We start from the raw sequence: 13,907 nt of genomic DNA on the forward strand, positions 1-13,907 counted from the left end.
CCTGGGTGAATTCTCTGGTTTCTTTTATCTAATTTTGTGTGTTTATTTTTATTTTTATACTTCAATTAAAATATTTATAGATATATTAAAAAAAAGTATAAACATAAAATGTCTCATGATCTGCTCTCACCCTGACCATACTAATCTCATCTCATCCTTAGTTTCTTTGTCTGCGGATGGGGTAAGCAGTCTTGGCTCTGTGCATGGTGGTTGTGAAGATGCCGTGGGCCAGATTTTGGGATAGGGCCACATCCAGGTTCACCGTCCCACAGATATCCATGGGGTTCCTGGGATGGCAGAGGCTGTTCTTTTTGTTTAGTTATAGGTGGACACAATATCTTTATTTTATTTTTATGTGGTGCTGAGGTTTGAACCCAATGCCTCATGCATGCTAGGTGAGCGCTCTACATCTGAACCACAACCCCAGCCCCAGAGGCTATTCTTGATGAGCTCAGGGAAGAAAGAAGGCAGGACATATTTAGAGGGGAAGACAAAGTCTTGTGCCAGTGTCCCAGAGCAGAGCTTAGCAATGTCCCCTGAAGCATGTACACAATCACACATACCCTTTCTCTCAGGCATACACACATTCATTTCTGCCATCATCAGACCCTGGTGGATAGACACCCAGGGACCTGCATCTGAAGGAGCCAGAAGCAAGCAGCAACTGAGCATGTGCAGCCCCCAGCACTGCTACTTAAAATGGGGAGGGACCCTGTGGCTGTGAGTGGCTGTATCTGTGATACTCATTTCTTTGCACTTCGCTGGACACTGAGCAGCCCCCAGAGCAGCTCTGGCTGTGCCGGCACTGAATGCGGGAGGAGCCAGCAGGTGGAACGCGCAGCAGTGCCAAGGATGGAGGAAAGCTAGGAGGCTGGGCACCACTAAAGTTCTAGCTCCCCATGCCCTTGACTTCTCTGTGAGATCAAACAAGGACCTCAGGATGAACACTACTTCAGGGTCAGTCTCACCAGGCCCAGCCCAGGAGCCCACTTTGGGGGCCACCTCAGCTCCACCCAGCATGTGGGACAGCACCCAGAGCAGTGTCTCCAGCCTGGCCCAGCTTCTACCTGCCAGCCCTACGGTAAGCCCGAGGAGCTTGTGCATGCACAGAGCCTTCCCTCCCCACTTCCTACACCTCCTCAAGTGTTTTGACAGGGATATAGGAAAGGTCTGAGTTCTGCTGTGGGACTTTGGTCATGTCACCAGACCTCTCTGAGCTTGTCCTACACAAATTGGCTGAGAGGAGGGTACAATGTTCTCTCCTGCAGAGAGCATTAAAGAAACACAAAAGGGGCTGGGGTTGTGACTCAGTGGTAGAACGTTTGCCTACCATGTGTGAGGCACTGGGTTTGATTCTCAGCACTGATTGTAAGTAAATAAAATACAGGTTAATTGACAACTAAAAAGAAAAAGAACCACAAAGGCCAACCCTGACCTGCTTGTGGCTTGTATCCCCTTCTTCCAGAAGTTGGCCAGATGCCCTGTGGAGCCTTTCAGAGGGGAAGGCATATCCGGGGCCTCAGGATTTGTTCAGGCTACAGTGGAATGTTGGGCAGGAGAGAGAGCAGATCAATCTTCTTCCTGGAAAGGGAATGGATAGGAGAGGTTTTTAAATTCTTTGTACTAAATTCAGAGGGTAATGACCTCTCTGCTGTGACTCTGGGAGACCCACTTCATCTTTGCAAAGGAAATTCCTTCCTCTTCTCTCTTGCCAGGCATCAAGATCAGCCCTACCCAGCTATGGTATGAGGGAATGCAACTTCTCCTTTGAACCTTGATAGCGGTGCCCCTTCATCTGGGAGGGACAACCTAGGAGATGGCTCTGCCTTCTTAAGGTCATCCAAGTCATATCCCTGATTATCGGGCACCTGTCTGTCTGACCAGTCTCCAACAAGTTGCCTAAGCCCACACACAGAAGCCTCACACCTATGGGTTCAGGTTTAGGAAGAACCGCATTTCCATTCCAATTTTGGCCACTAGCTGGCTGTATGGACAAGTGGCTTTGCCATTCTGTACCTCAATTTTTCTACCTGCCCTTCTGGGAACCCTCTTCCTTTTCAGAGACATTTGAAGGTGATGGGAGATAATGTGTGACCTTCATTTCTCTGTCTCTTCATAGGCAACTGGGGCTCAGACTGCTGCCCGGATCCCCTTCCCCACAGTTGATGTTCCAGATCATGCTCACTATACCCTGGGCACGGTGATCCTGCTGGTGGGGCTCACGGGGATGATGGGCAATCTGACAGTCATCTATACGTTCTGCAGGTACCTGATTGGTGGAACTGGATCCAGGGCAAGAAGGGTGACCAGAACACAAGGACCAGAACATTGCCCAGCTCTGCCCAGGGTGCTGTTGAGGCTAGCTGGGGGGCCACGGCCAAGCCTTCAATGATCTCAGGTTCCAGGCTTCAATCTTTAAGCTCAGAAAAGGGGGAAAATTAGTCCAAGTAAACTTGAATGGCATATGTCAATTGGGCCCCAGGAATGTCATCTGTTACCCCTAGAATATTGGGTGTCTGACCACTCTGCCCTGCTTTCAGATCACCTCTGCCATCCTGCCCCAGGGGACATCCTCAAGAGCAGCCTTGGGCACAGGATGCTGAGTCCTCAAGCCACTTGGCAACCACCATAGGCTTCTCTCAACCTGTCCTGCTGGCAGGCCAGTGGAGAAGTGAACACAAATAGTCAGTCCCTGACTCCCCACCAACTTATAAAAGGACAGAGAAAGCCATTTATCCCCTTTGACCTCATTTTTTATTATTATCTGTAAATGGAGTTGTGACTTCCTCCATGGTGTCCAATGAAGATGAAGTAGGTTTGTGTTTGTGCATTGCCCTGCAAAGGAGTCTTTGAATCCTGACTGTGCACTTACTGAATGTCATGATTGGGAGCAAGTCACTTCATGAGTTAGGGCCTCAGTGCTCTCCTCTGGAAAATGGGAATCATGATGCATCCCTCAGTGGTAGATGCAAAGACAGATGGTGTCAGGAGACAAGGTTTGTGAAGGTGGCTGGCCTGGGTTCACAGTCCTCTGCCCTTTGCCATCATGAGGATGAGAGCAACAGAGACAGCTGTACCCAGCAAGGCCTGGGCCAGGCAGGACATTGGAAGAAGGACAAGGAAGGAGCATGAGTTCATGGAAGGCATGGGAGGAGGAGCCTGGGAAGAAGCCACTGGGGAGACCAGGGCCTGGAGAGGGTTGTCTAAGGAGAAACTGTGAGTCACACAGAGGGAATCCAGAGGCTGAGAAGAGGAAATGGATGTGACCTGAGAACTGGCCTCCCCTGGGCGATATAGGAGTTTTGGAGAGAAGTTCTGAGGGAGCTGCCTTGGGGTCCCTCTCAGCTGGCACTGAGGGGTCAACTGCTCCTCAGACGGTGCCTGTTGGACAGAGGGCTAGGAGTGTGGCCCAGCAGCACGGCCTGTCTGCATGTACATGTGTGTGTGTGTGTGTGTGTGTGTAGTTGAGGGGTGATGGAAGCTCCTCACAACTCTGGAGGTATTAGGAAACACCCCCTAACCACTTCCAACCCTCACAGGAGCAGAAGCCTCCGGACACCTGCCAACATGTTTATTATCAACCTCGCTGTCAGTGACTTCCTCATGTCCTCCACCCAGGCCCCCATCTTCTTCGCCAGCAGTCTCTATAAGCGGTGGCTCTTTGGGGAGGCAGGTAGACACCTGGGGCTCCCTTTGGCTGGAGGGAGGGGGAGGGGTTTGGCATGGGGTTGCCCACTGGGGAGAGTGACCCAGAAGAGGCGATTCCATTCCTCCTGGGTAGAGTGAGCAGCTGCCCTCAATTCCATGAGTGAGTGAGAAGGGAAGATCAGGTTCTAGTCCTGAGTCCTCTGCCAGCCTCAGTCAGATGTGGATGGTAGACAGGGTGGAGAAGGCTCAGGCCTGGTTTCCTGAGAGGTCAGAGAAGGAGCCAAGTTCATCCCATCCCCAATGCCTCCCTCCACTTGGGTACCTGATTGAATCCCTCCCCCAAGGACTTAGGGAAGAGGGCTGTGCCCACAGGTTGTGAGTTCTATGCCTTCTGTGGGGCTCTCTTTGGCATCTCCTCTATGATAACCCTGACGGCCATCGCCTTGGACCGCTACCTGGTGATCACACGCCCCCTGGCTACCATTGGGATGGCATCCAAGAAGAGGGCAGCATTTTTCCTGCTGGGTGTCTGGTTCTATGCCCTGGCCTGGAGTCTGCCACCCTTTTTTGGCTGGAGTAAGTGTTCTGGTAGAATTTGGGGAGGGGCAGATAGACTGGGAGAGGGGTTAAAGGGAGGTGGGTAAACTTGGGTCAATCAACTGACAGGGGGGACCCAGGGACCTCCTGAGCCCCAAGTCAGATGGGCATTCAGGGGCATCAATCACTAGCAGCAGGGGAGACTGAGGGCACTCTGTTAGGGGCCAGAGGATCACCTGGACAGTCTGTCCCCAAATTCAGGTGTTCTTGAATGTGTAATACCAAGTTTGCAGTGAGTCAGACTAGGCAGGGACTGGAGTGCGAACCTCAGTGGGCAGGAGGGTAAGCAGTAAGGCTCTAGCCCTTGTGGGACAGAGATCAGTGAGCATGACCCTGGAACTGGAGTGAGGCCTCTGCTACAGTCTAGCAAAAATGAGCAGCTGTGGGCTTTGGGCTTTGCCAGCTGTCCCCTGAGCTGGTACCCCTGCCAGAATCACCTTGGGAAGGTCCCTCCACATCCCCCAATTGCCACAGGCTTCCTCACTGCACTGGACAGGGTAGAGGCCCAAATATCACATATGAAGCCCTTGATGGACAAGGAGTCTAGGCAGTGCCACTGAGGAGGCTGAGCACCTGTCCCGCTCACAGGCGCCTATGTGCCTGAGGGGCTGCTGACATCCTGCTCCTGGGACTACATGACCTTCACGCCCTCTGTGCGTGCCTACACCATGCTGCTCGTCTGCTTCGTGTTCTTCCTACCCCTGTTTGTCATCATCTACTGCTACATCTTCATCTTCAGGGCCATCCGGGAGACAGGCCGGTAAGTGACAGCTAACAGAGACCCTGCCCCACCCTCCCGGGTAGTCCCAGCTACAGGTATGCTAACGTGTGCTTATTGGGTGGGGGCACCTAGAAAAAACTCCAGAGACAAGGTTTATGAGGAGGGGATTTTAGGCATGTCTGAGGGGGTAGAGAAGGTTCTACCCCAGGTAGAACCTCAAAAAGGCTGGTGAGAATCAGGGTAATGAGAATTTTCTGGAAGGGATAACCCCCTTCCAAGTGCCCCAGGGATGGTCCAGGGAAGCTCCTGACAGCATTCATGATTCTAGTACTCACTGCAACTGGAATGGGGTCAGTTCAAGAATACACACCCTTCCCAGGGCCTGTGAGGGCTGTGGCGAGTCCCCACGACGGCGGCGGCAGTGGCAGAGGATGCAGAGTGAGTGGAAGGTGGCCAAGATCGCGCTGCTGGTCATCCTTCTCTTCATAGTCTCCTGGGCCCCCTACTCCACTGTGGCCCTGGTGGCCTTTGCTGGGTGAGCAGGAGCTAAGGGGTTGGGGCAGGGGTTGAAGGTGTGGGAAGGGAAAGGGACCCCTGGATGGCCTCTCCCTTCAAGCCCAGCCTGAGCCAGCCATCCTCACACCCTAAGTCCAGCCTCCAAGTCTTATTCTTTTCCCAACCAAGGGACTCTACCCAGCTCCAAGGCATATGTTGGAGGAACTCTGGGCCACCTCTAGATTCAGCCAGAGGGCCTGCCAATCCCCTTGGGAACATGCAGCTCTCCTTGAGCTTCTGGTCTCCTCTACCTGGGCTGTGGGCATCCTACTTGAATCCCTAAGAGGTGCCCTATAGTCCTTTTTAACTAGAGTCTGGGACTTTAGCATCTATAGTAGCATGAGTATAGGCTAGACTTCAGAAACACTTTTGTGACATGGAGAGTTATGAAACCTTGGAAGTGTTCATCTATGGACCTTCTTGTGTATGGATGGCCTGGTCCCTTCGAAGAGCCTACTGTGAGTTTTCTCTAAGAAAGACAGGAGAGCCAGGTGTAAGGGTGCATGCCTGTAATCCCAGTAGCTCAGGAGGCTGAGTCAGGAGAATCGCAAGTTCAAAGCCAGCCTCAGCAACTTAGAGAGGCCCTAAGCAACTTAGTGAGACCCTGTCTCAAACTAAAAATTATTTTTTTTTAAGAAAGGGCTGGGGGGCTGGGGTTGTAGCTCAGTGGTAGAGTGCTTGCTTAGCACACATGAGGCCCTAGGTTCAATCCTCAGCACCACATAAAAATAAATAAATAAAAATAAAGATATTGTGTCCATCTACAACTAAAAAAAATATTTTAAAAAGAAAAAGAAAGGGCTGGAGATCTAACTCAGTGTTTAAGTGCCCCTAGGTTCAATCCCCAGAACAAAAAAAAAAAAAAAGAAGGAGGAGCAGGAACAGAAGGAGGAGGAGGAAAGATAGGAGAGCAAGTGGGCATCAGGGTGAGGCTGGGGTATGGGAAGAGCTGTGTAGATGGGTCAATGGAAAGCACCAGGAGATATTGTCAGCAGCACAGGCTCTAAGATAGTGGGACTTGGTGAATCATCCCCAGCTAACCCTGGCATATCTTTCTCCCAGAGACCCATCCTCAACCATCCCTACTAGCTTCCCCCCTGTCCACTTTAGTCCAGAATTCTCCCTGATACAGGGCTGACCCAGCTGTATTGGTTTGGGGTGGGCTAGGGTTTGGGCCTTGGCAAGATCTGACTCAGAGGAAGAAGATTGATGGGGGAAAACCAACTGGGGAGAAGGATGGAGGGCCACATATCTTCTCTGTCCTAGGTATGCGCACCTCCTGACTCCCTACATGAGCTCAGTGCCGGCCGTTATCGCCAAGGCCTCTGCCATCCACAACCCCATCATTTATGCTATCATCCACCCCAAGTACAGGTATGGCCCTTCTCCAGGCCTCCAGGGCCCCACCTATGGGCATGGAAGGCCTGGGCCTGCAGATGCAGCCGAAGTCTGTCATCTGTCTTGTCTCTTGTATGTACTTTGGGTGGGGGCCGTGAGCTGCCAGGAGCAGACAACAACAGTGGGTGGGGTCTGGAGTTGGTATGACCCTCTCCTATCTCAGTTTCCAAGAGGGCTGTTTGGAGGAATATCAAGTCTTCTTGGGCAGTGTCCAATCCTAATTAGGGGGTTGAGCTTACCTCATTGGAGCTGGGTCATAAGGCATCTAGGATGGCAACTCAACATTGCTGTCCCTGTTAAGACAAGACCCCAGACACAAGTGCCTTAAGAGAACCAAGCAGGGAGCACTTGGCTTCACCTCAAGAGCTCTGGCAGGGTCTTTGGGGCGGTGGTGGCCAGTTCATACTCTGCTATGAGCAATGAGGCACCTTTTCTATGGGACTTTCAGTGTTTCTTTTAGCCTGGAAGTTTCTATCACACAGCTCCCTCTGAAAAAGTGAACTGCAAGACCCAACTGGTCCATCCTAAGCACTCAGGAGTGTCCCTGATCCCCACTTTCGGAGATATGGCTTAAGCCAGCCACATGTGGGCTGGAACCAACATTCACCTGAATGAACCTGTTACTCTAAGTCTCTCTTTCCACACCTACCACCCCACAGTCTGTCTATCCATCCCACCATTCTGTAAGCCCACTGGTCTCCTTCTCCCAGCCTCTGTCTGCCTCATCATTCAGCTTCTGTCTGTCCATGTTCATTGCCTCCCATGACTCCCAGTGACTGCCTGTCTGTTCCCATCACCCAGCATCTGTTTATCCACCAACCTTAGCCATGTTTCAGTCTGTCTGTCCTTCCCTTACCTCTTGTGTCCCTAACCAGATGTGTGGCCCTGCAGGATGGCCATCTCCCAGAACCTGCCCTTCCTGAAGAAGCTGCTAGGTGTGTCCAGCCAGCATGGCCGCCCATCCCTCAGCTACCGCTCTACCCACCGCTCCACTCTGATCAGCCATGCCTCCGAAGTCAGCTGGATCTCTGGACAGAGGCGCCAGGAGTCCCTGGGCTCTGAGAATGAGGTGGTAAGGATGCTGAACACTAGCTGGCTGGCACCTTACCATCCCTTCCTCTACCAGCCCTAGGGCTCTGGGAAGGCCACATGCCCTGGCAGAGCTGCCACTGAGACTGAGAGACCTCCAGTACATCATCTTCCAAGATAGGCAGGGTCACTGGGGCCAGGGAAGGGATGGGCTGACCTGAGTTGTCTTGGCAGCAAGTCTAGTCTGAACACTGGTCTTCCAACTCCAAGAGGTCTCTTTTTCCATGCTGTCAAGACTGAAAAGATTAGTATTTGGGGCTCTAAATAGGCATCTAGAGACAAAGCCAGCTCAGAGGCCTCATTCCTCAGCATTAAGTCCCCTCACCCTGGGCACCTTGAAGAGCCACAGGAAAGGGAAGGAGGAGCATTGGCCGTGGAGTCAGGGAACTGACCTGGAGATTGAGCTTACCTCATCCTCGCGATGTGAGCCTGGGCCAGTCCCTCACCCCTCTGAGCCTCTGCATCCTCCCTGGAAAGGGTGAATAGTCTTTCTATTCACAGTGACTAGAAGATTGTGGTGTGCCCATATCTGGGTGCTGATTCGACGGTTAATGTTGGTCTTTGGAGCCTCCAGCCCATCAGCCCTCCCCAGGGCCTGGATCTGTGGGAGCCCTAAATGTTGCCAGGAGAGCTCCCCAAGGCTCTAGCCAGGTTCCTCCATCCTTCTCCTCCAGGGCCCACTGTGGCTCTCACCAAGAACTGCTATGGACAGACTTTAGATGGACAGTGATCTCCCTCCACTGTCCCATCTTTGAGGGTCTCTATTAAGGAGATGAAGGAGGAGTTGTCAGGGTCCCTTCCCTGAACCATTGTAGTGAAGAATAAATAAGTCTAATTTATTAACAGAGGCCTAGACCCTCATGAAGACCACCCATTCACCCCCAAATCTGAACACCAACATGCTTGGGAAGGTGTGTGTGTGTAAGTGCGTGCCAGCACACGCCCACACTTAGCACAGGCACACGTAGTTTGCTATCAATATGTGTAGATATGTTTGAATATGTGTGGGGAAGGTCAAGAAGAACCTGAGAGGAACAGGGGAGGGACAAGATGCAGAGTGTCCTTCTCACCTCACAGTTGCTCTCCCTCTTCCCCCAGGGCTGGACAGACACGGAGGCAGCAGCTGCTTGGGGGGCTGCCCAGCAAATGAATGGATGGTCTCTCTGTGGTCAGATCCTGGAGGATGAGGAAGCCACAGCCCCTTCCAGGTCCCAAGGACAGGAAGCTGAGACTTTCAGGAAGGTGATTGGGTATAGTACCTGCCAATCTGTAAAGATGTGGGAAGTAGAGACAAGTGAATGGCCTGGAAGGGGGACTTGTTCTTATGGGCAGGGCCAATGCCCTGTGGGAATCACCCACCCCTACCCCATACACCCCAGTTTTCCCCTTGCCTGCTAGGGGGTCTCCGTGACTCCAGGACTTCCTGAGCAGGGTCTGTATGGTCTGTGACTATTCTTGGGTGTGTCTGGGTAACTGTCTATGTACACATTTAGCAGGCGGTGCTGTTGGCTATGTAGTGCCATGACGGACATATGCACACGTGTATATAAATGCATATATCCATGAAGGTATGTGGTCTGCAGCCGGCAGAGCACAACTTGTGCATATGTGTGACCATGTGCCCAGCATATGCTTTCTGTCACTGTGACACCTCAGGACACACAACTGAACGTGTCCCCATGTGTCTTCTGTGTTTGCGTGTGACTGAGTGTGGATGGTATGCATCTCTCTGTGTGATTTCAAGACTGGACATACCTGGGGGGAGAGGCTACAAGCTGTGTATGTGCTCACCACAAACGCCCTGAGATCAGGATGTCACCCAGAATACTTGTGGCTATTAAAAGAAGGCCAGCTGTCAGCCCAAGTGCCTATGGAACGGAATGTCGATGGCGATTAGAGAAGGCCATATTCTGGAACGTTGGAAATTCCGTTTGCACAGGCGCCCTGGGCAGCCCCTCCTCCCTCAGCTGACAGCTCCCTGCCCTGCCCTTCTCTCACCCCCTTCTCTCAACCCACCAGTTGACTCCTGGGCACTCTCGGGCTTCTCTAGTCAGTCCAAGACCTCAGATGCATTCCTGCCTGCCGTTCTCATGTGGCTTCTCTATGTGATTATGAGAGGGGAGCCCAGGGCTACTCTCTGCAGTTGGGGAGCCCCTGTCTTTCCCAGCACTCTCCTGAGAAGCACCCCACCCTGTTATAGAGCTCAAGCACTGTGTATAACCATGGAGACAGAACAAAAGCCTAGCAGTGACCCCCAGGCTGGCCAGGCAGTAATGAAAGACACAGTTCCCATCCTGGGTGGAGACTGGGCTGGGCTGGGGCGCTGGGCACGGAGAGCTGGCCATCAGCAGTCACCAGACACGCGTGATAAGTGCTGCCATGGAGTTATGAGCACGCAGTGTGCTGAGAGCAGAGACAGGTCCCTGAGGCTCCCCAGGGAAGGTGAAGGTGAAATAGGGATCTCCAGCCTGGGGGTAGGGAGGGAGCTCTGTGCCATCCTGGTCAAGGAAACAGCCTTGACCTCCTGTGTGAAGGCAGGAGGATGCATGGGAGGGATTCAGTGTGTCTTGGGAAAGGATAGTTCTTTGTGACCCTAGAACCAGCCAGAGAGACCCTGCAGATGGCAGAGGGGATGTAGGAGAAGGGAAAAGTGGCAGGAAGTGGTAGGAATAGAGGTCTGCGGGGTCCCTAAATCTGCCCCTAGGAGACAAGAAACCCAGCGAGGGGCGTGGTCACTTTGCAGGGTAGCCAGGACCCTCCACAAAGTCCCGAAAGGGTGGAATTGAGTGGAGTGAGCCTGGAGGGTGAAGCTTCGGAGGAAGCCACAAGGCAGGCAAGCAGCGACTCCGAGCAGCAGGGGTGACAGGAGCTGCCAGAGCCCACACATATGCAGGAGGAGTGCTCAGAAGGGAGAAATTGAAGGGTGAGAGTGGGGAGGAACCCAGTCCAAACCCCAGGAGCCTGAGCCTGGAGGATATCCTGCAGACAGCCTTAGACTTTTCTGCTCTTTCTCTGAGATGTGGTCCTTGAGAAGGCCCAACCCCAAACTGGAATGCAACCTGGCCCTTCCACTCAACCTCCTGCACCTTTCAGTGACACAGAGGATCATTGGGAGACTGTTCCCCTTAGGAGGCTTCTCGGGCTAAACAGATGTTTGCTGTTTGTTTTCAGACCAAGGGGCAGCTCCCCAGCCTGTGCTCCAGGATGTAGGACGCCCATTGGTTCTCCCTTTCTTCTGGGACGTGTCTGGCCCTGTCACACCCCCTCACACACACAGACCCAGGATTACGCCTGGAGCCTGCAGGCTTTCAAAATGGCCCTGTCGCCTGTGCTGTACTGGATTCACAGTCCCAGCCCCACATCCTCTCCCCGCACCACAAAACTACTGCCTTGCAATGTGGTCTACACCGGCTTCTCAGCTCAGCAGCCACACCCGGGCTCAGTCTGAAGAATGCATACACAGGCCTTCTTCCTTCCGGCAGTCATCCTCCTCTCCTGAAATGCTGTGTGCTATGATTGTCCAGGCCGTGACAATGGTGATGGCTCCGGAGAACACACCAGCTATTTATGAGCCAAGCATCTTGGCCAGTCTGTGCATCCAGGCTGGGCATTTCACTGGTCCCGGGAAGCCAGAGCATCTCCCACTGCCAATGGCTGAAGCTAAACACAGACCTTACTTTGTGCACTGAAAATGCTCCCTCACCTCCTGCTTCTCCCTCCCCCAGCACAAGGCTCCCTGTAGCCCACATTCCCCTCCCCTACTCACAGGCACCAATGGGCACCTCTCCCATAGGTACCTATTTGCATGCAAGCACATTTGTCCACACCCCACCCCTATGGTTTGTTTCATATCAGTGCTTTAATTTCATCCCAGGGCAGTGTGATTTTGACAGGGTAAAAGAAAATAAAAAAGCAGAGAAGATCTTGTCTGACAAATATGGTGTCTACCTACTGGTCTGTGATGGGAGAGAGAGCTGGGACCTGACCTTGAAGGGCCCAGCAGCTTCTTTCCTCCCCTCTCCCATCCCCCACTTCCACTCCTGAAAGCTCATCTCAAACAGCAGGAGGGCAGAGTAGAGGAGGGACAAAGACCAGACATGGCCCATCCCCACTCCCCAATGAGCTACTGAGCTCCGCCTAGCCTGTGGGTACCAGCTGCTCTCCAGCTGGCTTTGGGTCTCCCAGGGGAGGCAGATAGAGGGAGGTTGGCCTTCCCCTTTAAGAGCATCCTCCCACTACCCTCCCTTCCCTCAGAGGCCGAGGCCAGCATCAGAGTCCAGAGAAAGAGCCTGCAGCTCCAGGTACAGCTTTGCCCAACCCCATACAGGGTCAGCTCTTTCCTTTCCCCATGTGGTCATGCCCTGCTGCTAGGTCCTCTCCAGTCTGGTAGGATGGATACCTCTAAGAAAGGGTCAAAGCTGGAGTTAGGAATGGATGGCATGGGGCCTGTGGGGTAGGGAATGATATGGAAGAAGCATTGGGGGCTGATCTTCAGGGCCAGGACAGGCAAGACTGCAGGATACAGGGCAGAGATGGTAGTAATGTGGGGGTAAAAAATACAGGTCCCTCTTCCTAGCTTCTTCCATTTGCTATTTTTGTGACCTTGGGCAAATTGTCCTGTATCATGGGCATTCCTCCCGTGCACTTTGTGTCTGCCAGGCCTGGGACGTGAGGCTGGGGTGTTGGCAGCAGGGAAATTGCTCACACCCTGGCTGCAAAGTCCTCAGAGCAAGCCCAAGTTAGAGCTCCGAGAAGGCCAGGAACCAACCAACCCAGTCATCTTCCCTGAGCCTGTTTCCCCAGCTGGGGAACCAGGGGGAGACTTGATCTATCTCCAGACTGCATGGGGCCTGAATTCTCTCTTGGGGCAGGGCTTCTAGGAGTATCTTGACCCAAAGACCACACTGACAGGAGTCCTGAGGGGCCAAGGCCCCCATCCAGAACACAGTGTCTCTAGAGTATGGGCTGAACATGCCATACATGCTTCCCCTCCCTGCCCATTCTGGCCTTGTGTCCTAGCAGCTGAGCAAATGGCATCTCTTTCCCTCCTCCCTGCCCCCTGCCATTCCTGCGTAAAGGGCACGGGGCCTGGCGTGCAATGCTGGCAGCTGGACCTTTCCATGCTACTGTCAAGTTTTCCAGGGCACAAATGAGACAGGAGAGCCAGGAATAACCAGCTGAGCCCCAGGAGGGTCTGAAGCCGGTGGGCCTGACCCAGATCTGCCTTCAGATCCTGTGCCAACATGGGGTGGGCAGGGCCCCAGGTTCCTGGGCCAGGGCTTTTGGGAGCTGCCTGCAGCCACTAGAAGCTCATTATCTGGCATGAATGCCTTTAGAATTAGCCCAGGCTCCACTGTGGCCCAGGTCCATTCTCTATGTGACCTTGGAGAAGTCATTTAACTTCTCAGAGCCTTGGCTCCTACAGGCTAAGGTGGCAGCCTCTTAGGATCCTAGGGATAATAGTGTAAAGAGCCCTGTGCTGAGTTTGGCCATGCCCCGAGGTTCTGCTATTACAAGATCATTTTTATGGCTGGCCAATCCCAGGGCCAATCACTGGTCTTCTGAATTGAAACTTTTTCCAGACCAGCTAGAGAGTGAGCTCAATTCTAGGCACACAGGACCCATACTGGATAAGGCAGTATGTCAGAGTCCTCACCAGGGAGCACAGAGCAGCAGAACTCTTGCCTGAGGGAAATGGGCCCAAGCGTCCTGGGCCAGGGATGGATCCAGTGAGCAGAGAGAGGGATTGGGCTCTTCATAGGGCAAAGGGGAGAAAGGAGGCAAGAACATTGTCATCAACCTGACAGGTCCTCTCTTCCTGATCCCTGGTCGGGGGGGTCTGGGTGCTGGACACCCCTCCCCAGGGGCTATATTAGCTGTGTGAGTCACAGTGGACCTG

General features: G+C 53.1%; 1 protein-coding gene across 1 annotated transcript; it reads left to right on the forward strand.

The window, feature by feature from the left end:
* The first annotated feature begins 796 nt into the window (after positions 1–796).
* Positions 797–9,457, forward strand: Opn4 (opsin 4). Its single transcript, XM_046450150.2, has 11 exons — positions 797–1,081; positions 2,120–2,293; positions 2,807–2,811; positions 3,540–3,673; positions 4,021–4,224; positions 4,834–5,005; positions 5,346–5,501; positions 6,788–6,895; positions 7,811–7,991; positions 9,107–9,277; positions 9,407–9,457. The coding sequence occupies exons 1-11, from the start codon at positions 941–943 to the stop codon at positions 9,455–9,457; spliced, it is 1,497 nt and encodes a 498-aa protein (XP_046306106.1). The 5' UTR covers positions 797–940.
* The last annotated feature ends 4,450 nt before the right edge of the window (positions 9,458–13,907 follow it).

Source organism: Marmota monax, unplaced genomic scaffold (genome assembly GCF_021218885.2).
Source record: "Marmota monax isolate L192 unplaced genomic scaffold, Marmota_monax_Labrador192_F-V1.1 WCK01_AAM20220418_F8-fsc00004, whole genome shotgun sequence".
NCBI classification, from domain to species: Eukaryota; Metazoa; Chordata; class Mammalia; order Rodentia; family Sciuridae; genus Marmota; species Marmota monax.